Source organism: Cyanistes caeruleus, chromosome 16, assembly GCF_971803275.1.
Source record: "Cyanistes caeruleus chromosome 16, bCyaCae1.hap1.1, whole genome shotgun sequence".
Classification (NCBI taxonomy): Eukaryota; Metazoa; Chordata; class Aves; order Passeriformes; family Paridae; genus Cyanistes; species Cyanistes caeruleus.
In genome coordinates this window covers 16,902,501-16,921,556 of record NC_141716.1, presented here as the reverse complement: position 1 = coordinate 16,921,556, position 19,056 = coordinate 16,902,501, and the positions used below count along the sequence as shown (strand labels likewise).

At 48.0% G+C, this 19,056-nt stretch overlaps 3 protein-coding genes across 50 annotated transcripts in view; 1 reads left to right on the top strand and 2 right to left on the bottom strand.

Moving 5' to 3' along the window:
* Positions 1 to 786: 786 nt before the first annotated feature.
* On the bottom strand, positions 787 to 4,631 carry LOC147650302 (fibrous sheath-interacting protein 2-like). Its single transcript, XM_086853425.1, has 3 exons — positions 4,410 to 4,631; positions 3,978 to 4,067; positions 787 to 2,983 (listed from the first exon to the last, which is right to left on the bottom strand). The coding sequence occupies exons 1-3, from the start codon at positions 4,629 to 4,631 to the stop codon at positions 2,945 to 2,947; spliced, it is 351 nt and encodes a 116-aa protein (XP_086709551.1). The 3' UTR covers positions 787 to 2,944.
* A 170-nt stretch (positions 4,632 to 4,801) lies between these two features.
* LOC111938363 (uncharacterized) lies at positions 4,802 to 8,166 on the bottom strand. The gene is made up of 4 exons (XM_086852723.1): positions 8,076 to 8,166; positions 7,363 to 7,459; positions 5,996 to 7,125; positions 4,802 to 5,122 (listed from the first exon to the last, which is right to left on the bottom strand). The coding sequence occupies exons 2-4, from the start codon at positions 7,387 to 7,389 to the stop codon at positions 4,882 to 4,884; spliced, it is 1,398 nt and encodes a 465-aa protein (XP_086708849.1). The 5' UTR covers positions 7,390 to 7,459; positions 8,076 to 8,166; the 3' UTR covers positions 4,802 to 4,881.
* Positions 8,167 to 13,483: 5,317 nt separating this feature from the next.
* PHF20 (PHD finger protein 20) overlaps positions 13,484 to 19,056 on the top strand; it is a 78,360-nt gene continuing 72,787 nt past the window's right edge. For 14 of the 48 annotated variants that reach the window (XM_086852702.1, XM_086852695.1, XM_086852686.1 and 11 more), the window contains exons 1-2: positions 13,522 to 13,647; positions 15,777 to 15,823. The gene's annotated coding sequence lies outside the window, so the exon portion shown is untranslated. Of the gene's footprint in view, positions 13,648 to 13,791; positions 13,940 to 15,776; positions 15,824 to 19,056 lie in introns of those variants that run through there. The other 34 variants (XR_015276924.1, XM_086852690.1, XM_086852682.1 and 31 more) reach the window with 11 other exon arrangements.

Below are 19,056 nucleotides of genomic sequence, written 5' to 3'. Positions count from 1 at the left end.
GAACCCGAACCTGCGCCATTTTCAAACTCCGATTTTTCGGGGGCCTGCATTCCCCGGGGAGTGTTGTCTGCAGCACCGAGAGGGACCTCCACAGGGCCGGGCAAGACACACGCGGGGTCGGGGAGGTTTCCTGAATAATTTTCAGAGTTACTCGTGGGCTCGGCAGTGCCGGATGCAGCTGCCGCGGGGCTATCCGCGTTTTCTGCGGGGGTGGTGAAGGATCACGCGACTGCTCGCGGGCATGTGTAACTTCATTAGGACTTCATTAATCACGCGGCACGCTGGAAGCAATGTCGCTGCTGCAAAATCTCTGCGACTAATTGCATCATATAATCTGATATTGATAGAGTCACAGAAAGATGCTGTAAAAACTTTTTCCGGGTCATTTTCTGTGAAATTTTTCTGCACCCAAGACAATAAACCTCCCACTTCGGCTTTGGGTATGGCTCTATTATGTGATATTAGCACCGTCTCTAGAAGTGTGCATACATCTGTCTGCACTTGTTTCCACGGCATTCTTGCCCTTTAGTTCCTTTTAGATCCGCCGCGACGATCAGGGATTAATATCGGTCTCCCTCCGTAGCCGAGCTTGCGGCACAAGTGTTCTGGTTCCTTTCACCTTTGGAGTCTCCGTTCACCCTTCTTTTCAGGGTCCTCTTTTTTTCTTGCGTGCGCTATCCAGCTTCCTCCAGCTGCCTTTAATCCTGTTCCCTGGGGCGCTCCCGAGGTGTGCTGAACGCGGGACATCACTTTATCGGGGTTTTGTGAGAGACGGGAGAACTGGGAGACGTTTTAAAGCATGATTTATTATTCTTCTTTTATGGTCTCATGAAGGAATAAGTACATCTTCACCTTATTCACCAGATGTTCTTAGTCAGTGGTCACAAAACTACAGGTCACAGGGTCTTTTAAAGGTTAATTAGCCCATAAGCTTCTGCCACAAAATAATGTTTCTACTTTCATACCAATAGCTACTTATTTTGTTTTATACATCTTTGCCACAGTGCAGACTTTCTTAACCAATCATATAATGACACACAAAACTACTTGTTATACCTTAAACTTCTTATTACCTTTATAACTACTTCTATATCTTAACTGTAAAACCTTAAAACTTTCTATGCTTTGAATTCCCACAGCTGAAGGATATGTCACTGGGAACTTCCTCCCTGTTTCTCAGGAATGTTGCCTAACCACAGAGCTTTGTCCTTGGACCTCTGCTGAGCTGGGTCAGCCTTTTTGTGATGATGGTGATCCTTGTCCAAGCCCATGCATTGACTTCCTCCCCTGTCCTGCCTCATCATTGTAGGATTTTCCAGTGCTCATCTGGTCACTGTCCCCCGCTTTTACCACTGGACCTGTCCTGTGCTGGATAGGGCAGTGCCCTGTCAGCTTGGTTCCCACTCAACTGTCCAGTCACAGTTCCTGCTGCTCCCTCACAGTGAGTCCTGTGGAGTGCACAACTCTGCTCATGCTGAGCATAAATAAAGGCTTTATAGGTGACACTTGGACTCCTTACCAGAGAAAGCAGAGAAGGTCCAAACCCATCCTTTCACTCACTCAACAGCAAAACTTGCTAAACAAGACAAAAATACTGGCTACTCCTTGCCTCCCTACCTCAAATTTCCTATAAAATTTGGTCTCAGCATGACAGAGGCTGAAGAAGGAAAGCTAGGTTACAGTAGAGAAAATGCCCAGAGACAGTATGATCTAGCTCGAAGAAAGCACAAGCAAGGCCCTGGAAATAAACTCTTCATTACCAGCACAAGGTTGTGGTCTGTGTTTACTGTCCAAGGGCTCTTCAGCTCTCCAGTCACATACCTCACTTGCCTCACATGAGCTTTGGGCGCTCTGCTCAGTGCTGGGCTCTGACCTGGGTTGTTGGAAAGGCTATGTTCCATGGAAGGGAGAGTGTCCTCAGCAGCACAGTTCTCCATTCCACCTTGGACTGTGGGTGGATTTGCAACAGGCCCTTGAAAATTCTCTTTGAGGGCTGGTGCAGGCCCAGGTTGACTGATCCACTCTAATACTGAGTCAGCAATCCGATTTGACATGGTCCTTATATCCGAAGTGTTGGCTAAGGCTGTTGACTCTAGATTCATTTTTCTTTCCAAGTTTTTCTTCACCATTTTACAAGCCTTAGGCTCACTGGTTTTCACACACCCAACCCCTTCTGCAGGTATAGGCAACATTGCTTTCAGGCTCTGCTGTTCAGATGCTCTGGGGAATCCTTGTCCTGCTTCCATGCCCTGCCTTGAAAGTGTCTGGGATGGCTGCAGTTGTCTGTTAGAGACATTTGTCCCAGGAAGCTCCAAGATTTCAGTGTACTCACAACTAGTGTCTTGATCAAACTGAGAAGTTACAGAGGATTCCAAGGTGCAGTGAACACTCTCAACAACTTCTCTGGTGAGTGTGTCAAGGGAAGTCTGTGAAAGTGCTCTGCAGTGGCTGTTTCAGTGGCTCTTCCAGCAAGAGGCAGCTCCTTCCACCTGGCTGCCACCCCTGTCTCAGCAGCTTTGGATCTGCTGGATACCAGAGGGTCCCCCAAGATCTCCAACACCATTGCTACAAGCTCTTTTGCCATCACTTCCATTTTCCAGTGGTGATCTAGAGAAGTATCTGAAAGTTCTACTCTCATGCAATTGCTTTAAAGTCTTCCTCTGATTCCCCTGGCAGCCCTCTGTAAAAAGCTGACAAGCTGATTCACAGGAATCTTCAGCCTCTCCAACACTCTATGCACCACAGTCTCAACCAGCTCTTCAAGCTTCTTGGCTTCTGCTGCAGTTAGTTCCTCAAACATAGCATTCAATAGGCCATTGGCAGTGCCATCTGGCTTCCTCTGGGAGTCAGCAGCAGTGCTGGCATCCTTCTGGCCCAGTTCAGCTCTGGAGTAAGTTTGGCCCTTGTCCAAAGTTGCTCTCCCTTTTCTGCATCCCCCTGATTTTCAGCTCTTGGGTGGTGGTGGGCTAGAAGGCTTTTGAGGCTTGTGAAAGACGAGATTCACATATTTTTAATATAAAATTTTAAAAGTTTAATAGAAAGACAATTAGGAGATAGAAATAAAGCAAAGTATGCAAATACGGCTGGTGCTTCAGCACTCCGCCCAGAGAGCACACCTTACCAACAAAGGATTGTCCCTTAAAAACAGAACCCTACTACATATTCATAAATTCTCATACATAATTCAAACATTCCTCTTAAGTTTTAGATGTTTCTTTGTTTAGTCCCAACTCGCCCTCTCCCCAGTTGATCAATCTTCTTGGCTGCACCGAGTTTCACATTCCCTGATAACAGAGGTGCAATAAATTCCTCCCCCAGAGCTCTGGTCACCACTGTCTTCAGCTGGATAAGATAATCTAAGAATGTAGGGGGGTCTCTAACCATCTTTTTCAGCCTTTGGGTTATACAAACAAAAGTAGTTTTTGCTTTAATACTATGCCATAGGTCAACATATATATTTATTACACCACTGTTTCTAAGTTTCCTCAATAGCAGAAATAGAATGAACTATATTAATACAACGAAGTTTTCTAACCTTATACATATAACATTCATTTTAATATTAGCGAAAAGCCAATAATATAATATGTATCTATAACAAAGCTGCAGCCACCGCTTGCCCCAGCAGGAAGTGTTGGTGGTTCCTGGCAGGTTGGGGCCATCCTTTAATTTGGCCCAGGATGGCAGAAACCCTTCCTGAAAGGTTACACCAGGTTGAGACTCACGTTGCTCAGCCCTTGCTTTCTGAGGCCTCCTGCAGGCCCAGGCCACCACTTCAGGCAAGCCATGAGGGCAGGAGAGAAGGCCTCTTTCCCTCAGCACTGCGTGTGCCAGCACATGGTCCTGCTGCTTGTGCCCAGCTCAGTGCCCTGCTCTGGCTCAGCTCCCAGCCATGGAGTCCTTTCCCCGCCACAGGGCTCAGCCCAGCAGCATAGCCCTGAACAGTCCTGTGCCTCTGAACACAACACTTTGCCTACCTCTTGCTGCCCCAAGATCTTCTCTGACTGCATCTTGATCCTGGTCAGGTACTCCCTGTACTCATTGAACTCCTTCAGAGTGCAAACCACCTATGGAAGGACGAGGGCAGAATCCCAAGCCCAGTCAAGCCACGCAGACAGCCTTCCCTGATACAGCCCGACCCCAGTGGGAGGGGAGCTATCCCCAAGCCCTCCCCCCAAACCCCAGTGTTTGGGGCACTGATGTCCCCCCAGCCAGGGCTGAACAGGCAGTGTGGGGCAGGCTGAGAAGGGCAGGACTGGGGCTTGCCAGAGGAATGTTGGTGCTGCTTCTGCTCCCAGGGACACCAGCACACGGCCCTGCCCTCTGACAGCAGCAGGAGGCTGCAGCAAGGGCTGTGGGAGCCCTGCTTGAAGAGGGCTGTTCTTGATCAGCCCAACACTCAAACCTACCTTGTTGTCACTGGTGACAAAACCCTGTTTCTTCAGCAACTGCAGCACATCCTTGCGCTTGTGGTAGTCCTGAAGGACAGGGTCATGCAGGCAGTTGTATGCTGGGCTGAGGTGGTGGCTGTAGGGATCATCCAGAGTGAAATAAGGAAACAGCCAGTGGAGCTGTAAGAGAGTTTCCAGAGTATGAAGGAGGCAGGAGAGAGCAGCAAAGAGGTACCACATGGTACTTGTGAAAAGCTAAAGGTCTTCTCTATCCTTCTGTAGGCACAGAGACCTTCACAGACAGACTACAGGGCTGGGCTGAGCCAGGCTGGGCTGTGATGTGTTAGGGGAGAGAAGACAAACCCCACAGCAACCCCACCAGCAAATAGGTATCTTAGGCTACCAGGAAGAACTGCAGACCTATCCACAAAATAACCTTCAAAGATTCAAATGCAGCCAGTGGAGAATGGATGAAACCAGTCTCCTCAAGTTAGGCAGGCCCCAGGGCTGTGTCATCTGCCTCTGCCTCCAGAAAGTCTCTACCTTGGGAGGGTGCAGTAGAAGCTGCAGGACAACAGTGTATTCTCCAAGCAGTGAAGCCCAAGCTATTCCAAAGGTGCCCAGATGCCAGGAAGGAGAAGGTTGGAATCTCCCTCACAGGTGCCCCAGGGCCTGGCTTGACACAGTGGGATAAGTTGGAAGGGCTCATTGCCCTGGCACCAGATGTCGCTCTATTAGGAATGGCAAGAATGAACGACAAAGACTCTCTATGGAGTTGATCAGGAGAATTTCTCTTAGTTTATTACTTCAGGTCTTTTTTATAGATTGATACGTGGAAAGTACAGAAAAGAAACTCTTATTGGTTAGTAAACTACTACATCACCATCATTGGTCAGTGGGGCACACCACCCCTCGACCTTCTCCTGCAAAGAAAACAAGGAACAGACAAACAGCACCTGCAAGGCTGTTTTCTGTCTCTGAGGATTGTTTTAAATCCTCCTCATAATTTCCCAGGCCACTTTCTCAGGCAAGACTGAGAAAGCTATGTGGCCTGCAGTTTCACATGCTCTCTGTTTCAGAGTTAGCATCCACAATTCACCCCTTTTGTTTAAAAAAATAAAAAGGCGCAGTGTTTGTAATCTCCTGCTGGGCCCTTGCAGGAAAGAGAACAAACACAGCACAAGAGGTCTTAGAACTTTGGTTTATGTTCTTGATGTTTAAGGATTGTTTTCTTTGCAAGGATTTGATGGTTGACTCTAATACAACTAGTTCAGTGAACTAACACACACAGCAAATAAAACATCGTTAGTCTGCTCAAATTGACAGTCTAACTTGTTAACAGGGAAATTTAAAGAACACCAAAGTGACAAATTCACCTTAAGAACACTCATTTCTAGACTCAGTGAAACTCTACAGTCTATAAATTTTTTACAGATCAGTTAACAATGCAATTCACGATGCTTCGATCCCCCCCCTTTTTTTTTTTCCTTTTTTTTTTTCTTTATTTTTTTTTTTTTGTCTATTGGAGTTTCCCCTCAAATATGATTGAGGGACTTTTGAGGGACTTATAAAGTTTACATGGCTGTGGTTTAAAGTTTCCCTACTCTCTGCAATCAGTGAAGTAACCCAGGGAAGCTATTTGCGGTGTAAAGATGGTTGCTTCATTAGGATCAGGCTGCTGATGTTGTTCTTGGGGTTCTGCAGCTGTGTTGTTGAGTGGCTTGAAGCTTGCATGTTCGATGTAAAGCTGTTGTAAAGTTGTTGCTGTTGCTGTTCGTTGAAGCTCTTGTTCAGCTGTTATTTCCAGCGGTGGTTGCCTTGGCAGCAAAGTTGCAGTAGTCGGTCTGGGCAGTAGCTTTGCTTGTGGATCTGTTTGCTCTCCTGCGCCGGGCTGGGCACGGAGCGGAGAGTTCTCGCCCGCCTCTGCCGGGGTGGGCGGTGTCGCTGCTGTCAGGCTGCTGTGGAGGGGTGGTGTGGAGGCCGGTGGGGACACCCCCGATGAGGGTGGCAGCGATGGGTGTCCTGGCGAGGTTTGTGCATGCGCGGGCCCCGCGGCTGGACGCGGGGGGGCTGAAAGCTGATCTTCCCCTGCCGTGCCGGTGGGTTTCACGGTTGGACGTGGGGGGGCCGCGAAACCCGCCGCGCCGGCAGGCTCTTTGGATGGATGTGTGGGGACCACTCCCCCCGCCGCACCAGCGGGCTGCAGGGGGGGAGCCTGTGCTGTCCCTTGTGGTACAGAAGAAAGGAGCGCAGAGGGTGCGGAGGGGCCGGAGAAAAGGTCCCCCGCGGCTGCTTGTGGCGGTGCTCGCAGCGCCGGTGGAGGTGCCGTGGAGGGTGCAGGCGGGGACGGGGGATCTCCGTTTTCTTGCTGCCTCTCTGTTGGCGAAGTTTGCGCGCCCAGCTCCGTGGGTGACGGGTTCTCAGTCTCATTCCCCAGTCTCTCTTGGTGTACAAAAGAGGCACCCCTGGCATCCGAATCTTCCATCTCGGCATCACTGTCCCCAGACTGGCACTGCTTCAGCGCTTTAAAGAGCACGCCCCAGGTGGCTGCCAGGCTGCACACGCTGGTATTTCCTGCAGCTGACTCAGACCATAAGCGGTCTCCCACTGATAGCCACATCTCGAGGTTGAAAGCATTATTAAAAGTCACAGTAAAATCTTGCGCTTTTACCCACTGGAACAAAGCGCGCATAGCTTCTTCAGAAATACTGAGTCCCATGCGCAGCAAGGCGTCCTGCCACACAGAGAAGACAAGCTGTTCATTAGCTGAATTGCAGTTCCCCCATTGTGGGAACTGTCTATCTTGACGGCTCGCAAATGCAGTGGTGCAGACGCAGTGGCTTAACCCAGGACTTTAAGCTCTGCTTTGTCAAGATAAGCCGTTCCAAGCCCGCTCACTGGCAGGGCTCCACTATCCCGTTGGTTTAAAAACCCAGCTCCCTCCAGGAGAGCCCGGGAGATCCTCACTTACCCCTCTGGGGGGAAGCGGCTGGTTCATTGTCCGCTGGCTGTACTGACCCTCAGGGGTCCCTAGGTGCACGTCACGTCGGCAGTCACCAGATGTCGCTCTATTAGGAATGGCGAGAATGAACGACAAAGACTCTCTATGGAGTTGATCAGGAGAATTTCTCTTAGTTTATTACTTCAGGTCTTTTTTATAGATTGATACGTGGAAAGTACAGAAAAGAAACTCTTATTGGTTAGTAAACTACTACATCACCATCATTGGTCAGTGGGGCACACCACCCCTCGACCTTCTCCTGCAAAGAAAACAAGGAACAGACAAACAGCACCTGCAAGGCTGTTTTCTGTCTCTGAGGATTGTTTTAAATCCTCCTCATAATTTCCCAGGCCACTTTCTCAGGCAAGACTGAGAAAGCTATGTGGCCTGCAGTTTCACATGCTCTCTGTTTCAGAGTTAGCATCCACAACACCTGGACACACACAGCTGCCTGCTGAAGGCAGGGCCCCAGCCACACATACACACAGTGCCAGAAACCAGTGCAAAGATAGACAAGTGCTTTCTCCTCTGTATTCCAGGAGGCCTGGAGCTTCCCCTGCCTAGTCTTGTCCAGTTGAAGGGCTGCAGCTCCTGCTGTAGAGCGGGTGACCACAAGAAAATTTTTGCATGATGGGGACTCTGTGAAAGAGGAGAGATTTTCTACTCCTTTCTACTTCCTTTACCTTTTCACCCAGCTTTCTCCTGCAGAAGACAGGCTTGGATCCAGGTGCCACAGGGATCTTGACTGCAAGTGGGATGTTCAGCAGTTCAGGGTCCATTTTCCTGATATGTCCTTCTCCCAGGTGTGGTCTTTTGGGGTTGAGATGGGAAGACACAGACACAAAGGTGTTGTCCAATAAGCCTCCTGCATGGCAGTCCTGAGGCACTAGAGCATCACCTCATGTCTCAGGCTCCCCAGCAGAGCCCTTTCTATCGGCCCAGTGGTCCCCTTCCCCCTAATTCCCAGTGCACTCAGCAGTGACTCTGCCTTTCGGCAGGACACCAGCAGTGGGATGGTGCTCCACAGCTCCTGCCAAGACCTCTCATGGTGTTGTGATCCCACTCTGACTCTTGTTCCAGAGACACAATAGCTGGTCTCCTGGCTAAATATAGCCATGGGGCATTGTTACATCACGGAGATATCACATCAATGCATTGTCACATCACCCCACTGACAATTGCATCACACAGAAATCACTCACCACACCAAGAGGGGAGGGGGGCCTACCTGGAGGCTCCTGTGGACAGTCCTGTGGGCTGCCCCTTCTGTGTAACTTGGCTGTGAGAGCTCCTGTCCACAGGCCCTTTCACCCCTCCCCAGTCCTGTCATTCTGTGAGGCAAAGCTTTCTTACCAACAGGAAGGAATGGGAGGAATTGCCACACCAAAGATGCACAATTTGGGTTCTGCTTTTCCCCCCTTTCCCTTTTTAGACCCTCTTCCCTGTTATAGGCAAGCAACCACAACTCAGGGAATTGCAGTAAACTGGCTATTTGGCCCATCCTTGGCAACATCTAATTCCTGGTTCACATCTTGAGAAACAGTAGAAAAATACAGGCTGAGGGAAAGACCTCTTCTCCTCTTTCCTCAGGCTCCCATTTAGCCCAGACACCCTTCTGCCACCTTACCAGTCTCCCCTGCCCTGGTTTCTGCTGTCCCCATCAGTTCTCATTTCCTACCCCCTCTTGGCTGGATTTGGCAAGGTCTCTGGTGCCCATTCATCCAGCCCACCTGCTTCCTTGGGGCAGCTTTTACATTACAGAGCCCTTCCAGCCTCACTCATTGCACAAAGGCAAGAGGCAGGCAGACCAATCTGTTGGAGGTACAGTGATTGATCACCACTGGGCTTTTGAGAAACAGAGAGAGGCACAGACCAAGAATGTTTCTCTGCTCTCAAAGCAATTTTTTTGTGGGAGCCAACAAAGCAGCCAATAGTGCAACAACTCTCCCTTGTATGAAGAGCCCATAAACTTTAGCTGGCTGCACTCCCCCCTGAGGGAGAGGCCTTGGTTGAGAGCCTGCTGTCATGGTGAGTTGTAAAGGTACCCCCAACGTCCCTTTCCCCCATATGTATATTATTTGTCCCTTATTTGCCCTTCCCCCTTGCTCCACCCCTGTGCCCTCAGACCCTGCTGTTCTACCCTGCACTCTACCTTCCCTATATAATCCTGGCTCTTCCAGAACCCAGGGTCAGTCTTTGTCCCTGGACCCCATTGTGAGGAAGACAATAAAGGCTTCTCATGGAACCCCATATGAAGACTCCTGTCCCTTTTGTAATAAAGAATTGGATGAATAAAAATTCGAAAGAAAAGGTTTAAATAAAGTATATGTAATTGTAAATGATGAAAATATGGAATGAGAAATCCTCCTCCAGGTCGAGGCAGGATTTCTCTTCCAAAGTTACAGATTGCAAAATCCACCCAGATAACGAACCCCGGCAGGCACATCAACTCGGAGGAAAAGACAGAACAAAGACCATCATAGGGACAAAGAGCTAGCCTGAAAGTCTACCTCCGGACCTGGGCAACGCCCGGCCGACTTCTGCCGGAGACAATCAAGTGAAACAAAAGGAACGAGTCTCAGGAAGATGGTCGTTGCTAAAATTGAACACCCCACCCACCAAACCTATGCTGGAGTAACTCAATCAAGAAGGACAAAGAGGAAACAACTCCTCCGAGATATCCATCGGCACTGGCCCGGATCCCTCGACTCTGCTGTGATGAAATGTGTTAACATACATACAGAATCACTTTGCATTTGAGGAGACTCTGCCCGGACACTTACTAACTCAATCTTCTAGGCCAGGAAATCCATTCACCTGACAATCAGGGACACTTGGTGAATGGAAACTAATTGGAATTCTAGCCTGGGGACACAAAATCCCTATAAAAACCCAGGCCAAAGAACCCTCGGACGTGGATTTGGGAACACCTATACCTTGCGTATAGACCCTGTCCACCCAGCGCTGCGCTGTTCATTTTATTGTGGTTTTTCCTCGCTGTTTTGCTGTTTTGTTAATTTATAATAAATTTATCTTTTTTATCCTTAATCTGCCGTTGCATTTATAACACTTTCTTCAGAGTCCCTGAGGAACTGCAACCATCCAATAGCCCTTTTCAGGGCTAGAGCTGAAATCACTAGGGCAGACGTGCCTTTGTGCCCAAGGGATGTCCCATTGGAGATGCTTCCCTGGGAAGGTCACAGCACTCTATCATCCTCACCCACCGCAACAGTTTCTGGCGCATGCTCCAGCTGCAGCTCTTCTCCAGCTTGGCAAGGGGAGGAGTAGCATCAGCTGTGCCCCAGCTTCCCTGTACCACATGGACTGCTCAGCTGTGAGGGCTGTGAGCCCCACACTTTGTTCAACTGGCATGGACTGTGATGTTCTCAGCATGGTGATATCTCTGCAGAGAAATCCACTGAAGTTCACAGTGCAAAACTGCAGCAGCTCAGCAAGGGCGGGAGCAAGGAGGTCTCTGCCCAAAGTCTTGGCAGGGTCTGGTGAGCAGAGAGGACAGAAGAAAGCAGTTTGGGCTCCTTCCCAGGCCTCAAAAAAAAAAAAGCTTAGTGTTTCCACATTTACTGCTTTCCTTGATATGTGGGGAAACAGTGGACCCAAAGTGATCCAGCTGATCCAAGCAGGGTCTGTCTGCAACCTGCATCAGAACAGGCAGAGACCAGCCAGGTGTCTGCGGCAGAGCACTGTTCCTGTTCCCTGGAAAGGGCTACCACTCCCATGGCCAGTCAGAACAGGCAAGTATGGCAAATGTCTGAGCGCTCATGATCATTTTAACCATGGACACTAATGTAATAAAGAATTGGGTAAATAAAAATTCGGAATAAGAGGTTTAAATAAAGTATGTGTAATTATAACTAATGAAAATATGGAATAAGGAATTCTCCTCCAGGTCGAGGTAGAATTCCTTTTCCAAAGTCACGGATTGCAAAAGAACCCCCCCAGATAACAAGCTTCAGTAGGCTCATCAACTCGGAGGAAAGGACAGGACACAGGCCATCATAGAAACAAAAGAACTAGCCTGAAAGTCTACCTCCAGATAAAGGCAACGCCCGGCCGATTTCGGCAGGAGACCATCAAGCAAGACAAAAGGGACGAGCCCCAGGAAAATGGTCGTTGCCGAAATCGAACACCACACCCGCCAAACCCATACTACAGAAACTCAATCAAGAAAGACAAAGAAGAGACTACTCCTCCGAGATATCCATCGGCGCTAGCCCGGATCCCTCGATTCTGCTGTGATGAAATATGTTAAAATACATACAGACTCACTTTGCATTTGAGGAGACTCTGCCCGGACACTTACTGATTCAATGTTCTAGGCCAGGAAATCCATTCACCCGACAATCAGGGACACTTGGTGAATGGAAACTGGTTGGAATTCTAGCCTGGGGACATAAAATCCCTATAAAAACCCAGGCCAGAGAACCCTCAGACGTGGATTTCGGAACACCTATACCTTGCGTATAGACCCTGTCCACCCAGCGCTGCGCTGTCCATTTATTATGGTTTTTCCTCGCTGTTCGTTGCTTTATTAATTTATAATAAATTTATCTTTGTTAATCTTTAATCTGCCGTTGCATTTATAACACTAACATTAGACAGAGAAGCTGGACCCCTGGATAGTGAACAAGGAGAAATGTCACAAATTGGCATAGATGTATCCCTGAACTACCAAAAGCCATGTGCTCTCAGTGGAAACAGCAAAGCAGAGGAGTCCAGTGGGATCTAAGAAGACCTATTTCAAAGGAGAAGGCAGTGGTTCTCAGGGAAGGTGTGCTAAGAGTCTGTAGGTTTTTTTAAGTGATGAAACTCCAGAATGAAATACAGTGCTGTCAAAAAACCCATTACACAAACACTATGCTGATGTCTTGGTATAATAAAATAAATTTCTATTATGCTCAAAACTTTAGGGTTATTTTCCAGTTGCTTTCTATTTTAATTCTTTCTGCATTTATTTTCTCATCCAGAAACCTGCAATGGTACCAAAAGACCACTTGTGAGATTTACAGGTTAAAATATAAATCCAAACTGAACACTGTGTTGTCTACCTTTTCTTTTTTTTTCAACTGCTTGTTGCAGTATTTTTAGCAAACCACTCTGTTTCTCCAGATTCCCAGTACGCAGTTCACAGGCTCTGTCAGAAAAGCACTAGCATCTACTGCAGTACACTGATGGGGACATTCTGCTTTAAACAATCCTTTGTGCTCTCTGGATCCTTCGATACTTGTGGCACTGGGCTGAGGCTGATGTCAAAGAAGCAGACAGATTTATGTAGCAACAGCAGTTCCCACAGCTGGAGGAGGAGGAAGACACGAGGGAAAATCACTTGGGCCATGTTGTGTCTTCCTCCAAAGCCCAACAGCACTGGCAACCCTAGCACTACGTGGACACCTTGGTCACAACAGTTACACTGTGTAGCAGTTCTTTCAATCACAAAACCTGACAGGCAGCAATCCTCTGCTAGTCTGTGGCCTCTGAACAGAATTTAAAGGATTATCACAGAAAACCTACCTGAACCAGGAAGAATTTATCCACCCACAGTGAAACATTGTAATATTAGACATTAAGAATTCCAGCATACATAGATCTTTGCTCTTTGTCAATCTGGTTTGGGCTTTAACCCACCAAAAAACTACCAAAAAAGGAAAATAAAATTAATTTGCCCCTGAGCAGCTCTGTTATCCACAGCAGAACCCACAGTCTTCTGGCTATACCAGAGGGTGAACAGGGCTGAGGGGCAGTGACGACCCCTTCTGATGGGCACTACACGGGCCCACACGCGGCCCGGCACATGGGGCACCAATCCATGGGACCGAGCTCAGCCGGCGGTGGCTGGGACAGCTATGGGCGGGTGTGCGCGCAGGGGCGCCCGCACTCCGACACACGCCTCAAGGGAGGCTCAAGGGATCTCTCCCCTATATTTCACCCCTGTGCCACCCTCCGTGCTCACGCTCCCTGCAGAGCACTGCGGTTCCCCCACACATCCGCCCCAGACCCAGAGGACAGCTCCTCGCAGGGCTCTTCGCCGGGGCCGCCCCTCCCTGCTCAGTGCCCGGCCCCGCCCCCTCCGCGCGCCCTCCGGCTGGAGTGGGCGAGGCTCCCGCGGCCCCCGCCCCCCGGCGGCGCCGCATCGCGGCGGCCATTTTGTGCGGCTGCGGTCGGTGCGCGGGGCTTGGTGCGCCGCGGGCTCGGGCGGGGCGGCTCCGTTCTAACCCTTTTTCCCGTACAGATCTCTCGGTAAGAGCGCGGCGGCGCCCGGGCAGGCCGGGCTGCCTGCCCAGACTCGCGCTGCGGGCCCGCGGCGCGGCGGGGAGACACGGGGAGGGAGGCCGGGCGGACGCGTCCCCGCGCACAAAGGGCCGGGCCGGGCCGGGCGGCGCCTCCCGCCTGCGGCACCCGGCGCCGAGCGGGGCCGCTCCCGCCTCGCTGTGGCCCGGCGCACTGAGGCCTGCGGCTCGGGCCGGCCCCGGCCGCTCCCCCGTTCCTGGCTCCCGCCCGCGCCCGGTGGCCCGCGGAGCTGCGCGGGCAGGTGAGTCTGTGCGGGCCGAGCGCAGGCGACGCGGGCCCGTCCGGCGGGGGCGGCCGAATGACCTTGCGGCGGCGCCGGGGCCCGAGCCGGGGATTTGACGGGTGCGGAGCGGCGCCGGGCGGGCCGGGTGCGGCGGGGGGCGGGAGCTGCGCAGCCCCGACGGGTCTGGATCCCGGGAGTGCTCGGGCGGGGAGGACGTACGTCACCCTGCCCCGGGAGTGGGGAACCCGCGCGGAGCAGGTGCTTGCCCTGCCAGATGTTCAACACGTCAAGGGGAAGGTTCCGTAGATGGTACCGCCGGCTGGAGGCTTCTGTTGCTTTTCTGTCCCATTAAATCTGGAACATTTCTTTATCGCGCTGCATTCCGTCCCTTTAAACCGTTTTAAAATAACAGAAATTACGGTGGAACTTTTCCCTGACCCCAAAGCTGCCTCATGTCGTACCTGTGTAATGCGTATGGTTGGGAGGCAGTGTGGTTTTCTTCCTGGCAGGTCTGTGTTCAGATACGGCTTACTGCCAACAAAGTGGATTTTTGTACCAGTTGGTAGTCTGTAGTCATTCCAGGATTTGGTTACTCTAAACAGGTACAATTTCGGAAAAGAGTTTTATCTCCTTTTCTGACTGAAAATCTGGGTACCAGAGATGTTTCTGTGATCCCAGGCTGTTGTTTCTAGCCTAAATGCTTAAAAATAAATCAGGAGAGGTATCTGAAAGTTGATGAGTCCAAGTTGAATAAAATAAATGTCACTAGACTACAGATTTTTTTTGTGTTGTATGCAGTAGGAAATTATACAAAATGTTAAAGCAATGGTGATGACTTGAATTAACTTTTTGCAAGTATCTGTACGGCCGTTTGTAATGGAGCATCTCTGTAACTAGTGCTTTTGACTTGGGTTCAGTTAATTTTCTATAATGAGTAAGGATCCTTTCACAGAATCAGTTTCCAAAAAAGTCAAGCGAGAAGGCTTAAGCAAAGATCAGTTGTAGTATAACTCTCTCTTTTAATTTTTGTGTGACTTCTAAAGTTTCATAGTAATAAATTAAGGTGGCTTAGGTGAATGCATGTTATTTGACCTAAGTCAGCTTGTGGAAGAGTTCAGTAGTTTATGTTCTTGCTGAAAAATTCAGAGATGTCTCCTTAATGGAAATTTTACTTGAGCAGGCTGAGAGTAAAATGCTTGCATGTAATTGTAAAGTCAAGTTGGGAATGAGGCTAGAGTAGTAATTGCTTACAATGGTACTGCCTTGACTGAAATGTAAGAAGCATGCAGTTATTTCTTATCTTTAATTGGTTAAGCTATCTGTAGCACTTTCTTTTGCTCCTGTAGCTTCTGCATGAATTAGGCAATGATATTGATTTAAATTCTCCCTCTTGGCCAGGAAAGGAGAGCACATCCCCTGATTTAATAGTAGGGGATGATAAATCCTCTGTAACTGCATATTATATTTATAATTGAATCTGCAGAAGATAGGTATTGTCTGTAGCTGTAATTTGACTTGCTGACACTAGCTGTCCTGCCTGTGTGATACTGTCCTGTACACATGTGAGCACTTGCATTGTGAACTGAGCTAAAGAATGTACATGGGACAGGGGAAGGATTTAATGCTCAGCCCTACAAATGATTGTTGTCAATATTTAAACTGTGCTCTTGGTGGTTTTCTAGTTGCATGGATACAGTGGGGTCTTTTAAAAAAGAACAGTTGCACATCTTTTGGACTGGTGCCTTTTATTGAGAAGTCTTGTGAAGTGCTTATGAGTTCATTGTGTGTCTATTCCTTTCTTTTTTACTTCAATTAATTTCTTGTTTTCATACTTCTGTTCCTTACTTGCCTACAGGTTTGTTTTGACTGCTTGTACTTCCTGCAGGAAAATACTTTCTTCAGGTGAGAAATGGTGGTTTGGAACTCTTGGTTTGGCCTTGCTGTCCAAATACCAATAGCTACATGGCCTATAGATTTCTAAAGACCTTTTAGAACTACTGGCATTCCAGTATTTTTGTGACTGCAAGCACTAGGCTTAAATGATCATGCATGTATGGCTGCATACTGTGTCTGTGGTGACTGGCTGCAGATCATAAAGCTTATTGGAATATAAATACTCCTTTCAGAGTTATGTTAGTTTGTTGACATGCCTGTGTGTATTTTTCCTGGGCTTGGAAACTTTCAGCCTTACTTAAGTGTAGCCAGCTACAGTCTTATTTTTTCATAAATCTACCTGAAATGGAGTTCTTAAAATTGGTTAAAAGGAAATTGATTAAATTGATTAAAAAGGAATACTCTTTCCATCTGTGTCTTCAGCTTGGTATCCTCTATAAATGAAAAGAGAGGAAGCACTATTACTTATTCTGTGGAGGGTTTTTGTTTTGTGGGTCTGATTGTTGTTTTTTGTTTTGGTTTTGTTGTGTTTGTTCATTTGTTTTGGGTTTTTTAATATGAAGTTAGCACTGAAGAACTTTCTGGTCTTGTTGCAGATGTTAAAATACTAGTTACGGAATTGACTCACTTTTCTGCTTAAAATCAGTGCTTCTTTCCCAAGGAATTGGAGAATATCCTCTTGTTCCACAGAGTCATTGAGTAAGGAAACTATCTTCAACACCTCTGTGTTCCAGATGTAGAGCCGAGCATCCTTAGCCAAGGCCTGTGCATAGTGATGCAAAGACACTATGCTGTTGCACTAGTGCTATTGGTAGGATACGAGTTAGGTTATGTTTTTAGTTACATTATTGGTTATGGTTATTAGTTACGTTAGGTTATTTAGTTGCGTCTTAAAAAACATATGTTGGCATAGCAGGGGCTGTGAGTCCACCAGGCTGGAATTGCTTCTTCCCTATACTGTAGTTTGCTAATGGATGGAGCTTTTTTTGCTTCATGATCCTGTGTATTTTTATCAGTCATTTGCCTACACTGCAGCTGTCTTCTATTGCTGTAACCAAGCTTACAGAAATAGGCAGTTACAATTTCTTGTTTGTTTTTCCTGATGTCCTTTCATCTTGAAGCTTGGAGACAAGTCTGCAAGCAGTCTTGAAGTGCACCCCTTTCTTTTCTTGTAAAGAAAATAAAATAGACAAATCATATCCTTCCTACAGTGTGACATACAAACAGATGATGTCTGCTTAATTAATTATCATAAGTAAAGACATAATTTTTCGTTGATATTTATGGCAGTATAACTTGGAAGATTTTCCTTTATTTGGATGTCTTAAAAATATCCTCTTCTTTATCAACAAGTACGGTAGATTGGGTTCTGTCAAGGCAGGAAGCAGTGAAGTTATGAAACAGAATGCTGCTTCTAGGAGTCAGAACACTGCATAGTGACGGGGTGGAAGCAGTGACCTGTGGGATTTTCAGTAGCCTGTGTTGCAGGTCATGCAAATTATCTGTGAAAATTATTTCTCAGACTTTTTTTAGTGGATATTTTTACAGGTAGATTTTTTTCTAATAGTCAAAATTCCCAAGTCCAGTTACTGCTGCAGGTACTGGAACCAGGTAGGTTTTCTGCTTTCTGACTTGGTCCTTCCATTTTCAGTCATAATATTTTTCATCTGATAGCTAAAATTCATGTTGATGCTTGGTGATAAAAAAAAAAATTAGGTTAAGCATCCTGCTGTAAGTGTATACTGTGCTGCTGGAAAACCCAGAGCAACCTCAGAGATGGGATGTTGCAGCTGATGGTGCAGTGCTGGGTGGTAATGTAGCCAGGTAACTGGGATCTCTATCCTGTGATGCAGGCATTGACTGGGAGGTCAGGAGAAGAACAGTTTTCAGCCTCTGGAGGCAATTCCTGTCAAGTGTGAGGGAAAGGTACTCTCTCCAGGATGATCTAATAGTGCACCCAAGCAGGTGGACTGCAGTAGAGAAAGGTATCCACTGCCTGAGACAATCAGCTGTGCTGGGGGTAATCTATAGGGATTCAAATAATGAGCAGTCTCCTATAAATCCAGATGAGGTCCAGTGTGCATAAATATTGAGCCCCAGTGCTCACTTGGCAAGTTTCTTTTAAAAAGCTACTGCTTTTCCCTCAGATGGGCACACGAGAGAAATGCAACATTCTCAGGAGGTTAAAAAACCAAACTTAACTGGCAAACTTGAGCAGAGCAGAAATTTGGCAACATTTAAAACAATCAGAATAAAGCATTTCACTTAGCAAACTCTACCCATCCAACCTCATAACACCCACATTCCAAGAAGAGGAAGTTAGGAGTGAAAAAGAGAGAAAACCAAGATACAGCTACCATCTTTCATCCAAGTGCAGTCTCAGCTATCATAAACTCCAAGGATGATAGCAAAGTGACCATGTGCACCTTTGCACAGTGGCTTTTACCTCCTGTGGCCTCCTGTGGCTATGCCTCCCAGGTGGGACTTCTGGTTGTCCAGCCACTCTCGGGCTTGATTGAGGCTACAGGCATGGGGTGTGGGACATTGCTTTCAGTGTGCCTGACAATTGTTCTGGGCTGGACAAGAGGTTCCTGGGGATGAGGGCTTGGAATGGAGCAGTGCATCTCCCACTTTCAGAACAGAAAGTGCCCTGCCCCTTCCTGCCCCATTTTGAGCCAGTAAAATTTTCTCTAGCTTTTGACAGCAGTCCCTGTGGCAGAAGTTTGTATGGAGTGTGGCACTGCTGTACACCTGTGCATTGGCATTGATATCGGTGAAAGGACAAGAAGTGCTCCAGGTGACTATCTGACTTGGGCAATTTGAGATCATCTTTTTTCCTCCTTACTGGCCTGTGGCTTGGCTGTGGACTGTCCAAGACTCTGGACAGACTTGAAAGACTTGAGTGGGTTGGAGAGGAAATGTCCTGTAGTCCTATATGGCCAGTGCATGAGTACAAGGGAGAACGGAGACTGACAGTGAACTATTGTGGCCTGAATGAAGTCGCACCATCTCTGCGTGCTGCTGTGCCAACACGCTGCAACTTCAGTATGAAATGAAGTCCATGGCAGCAAAGTGGTGCCACCATTGGGTTTGCCAGTTTTTTTTTTCTCCATTCCTTTAGCAGTAGAGTGCAGGCCACTGTTAGTGTTTACCTGGAGTGGCATCCAGTACACCTGGATGCCCCAGAGGCAGCACAAGTGTCCCCAAGGTGGAAGCACAGTCCCACCATTTGCCATGGACTG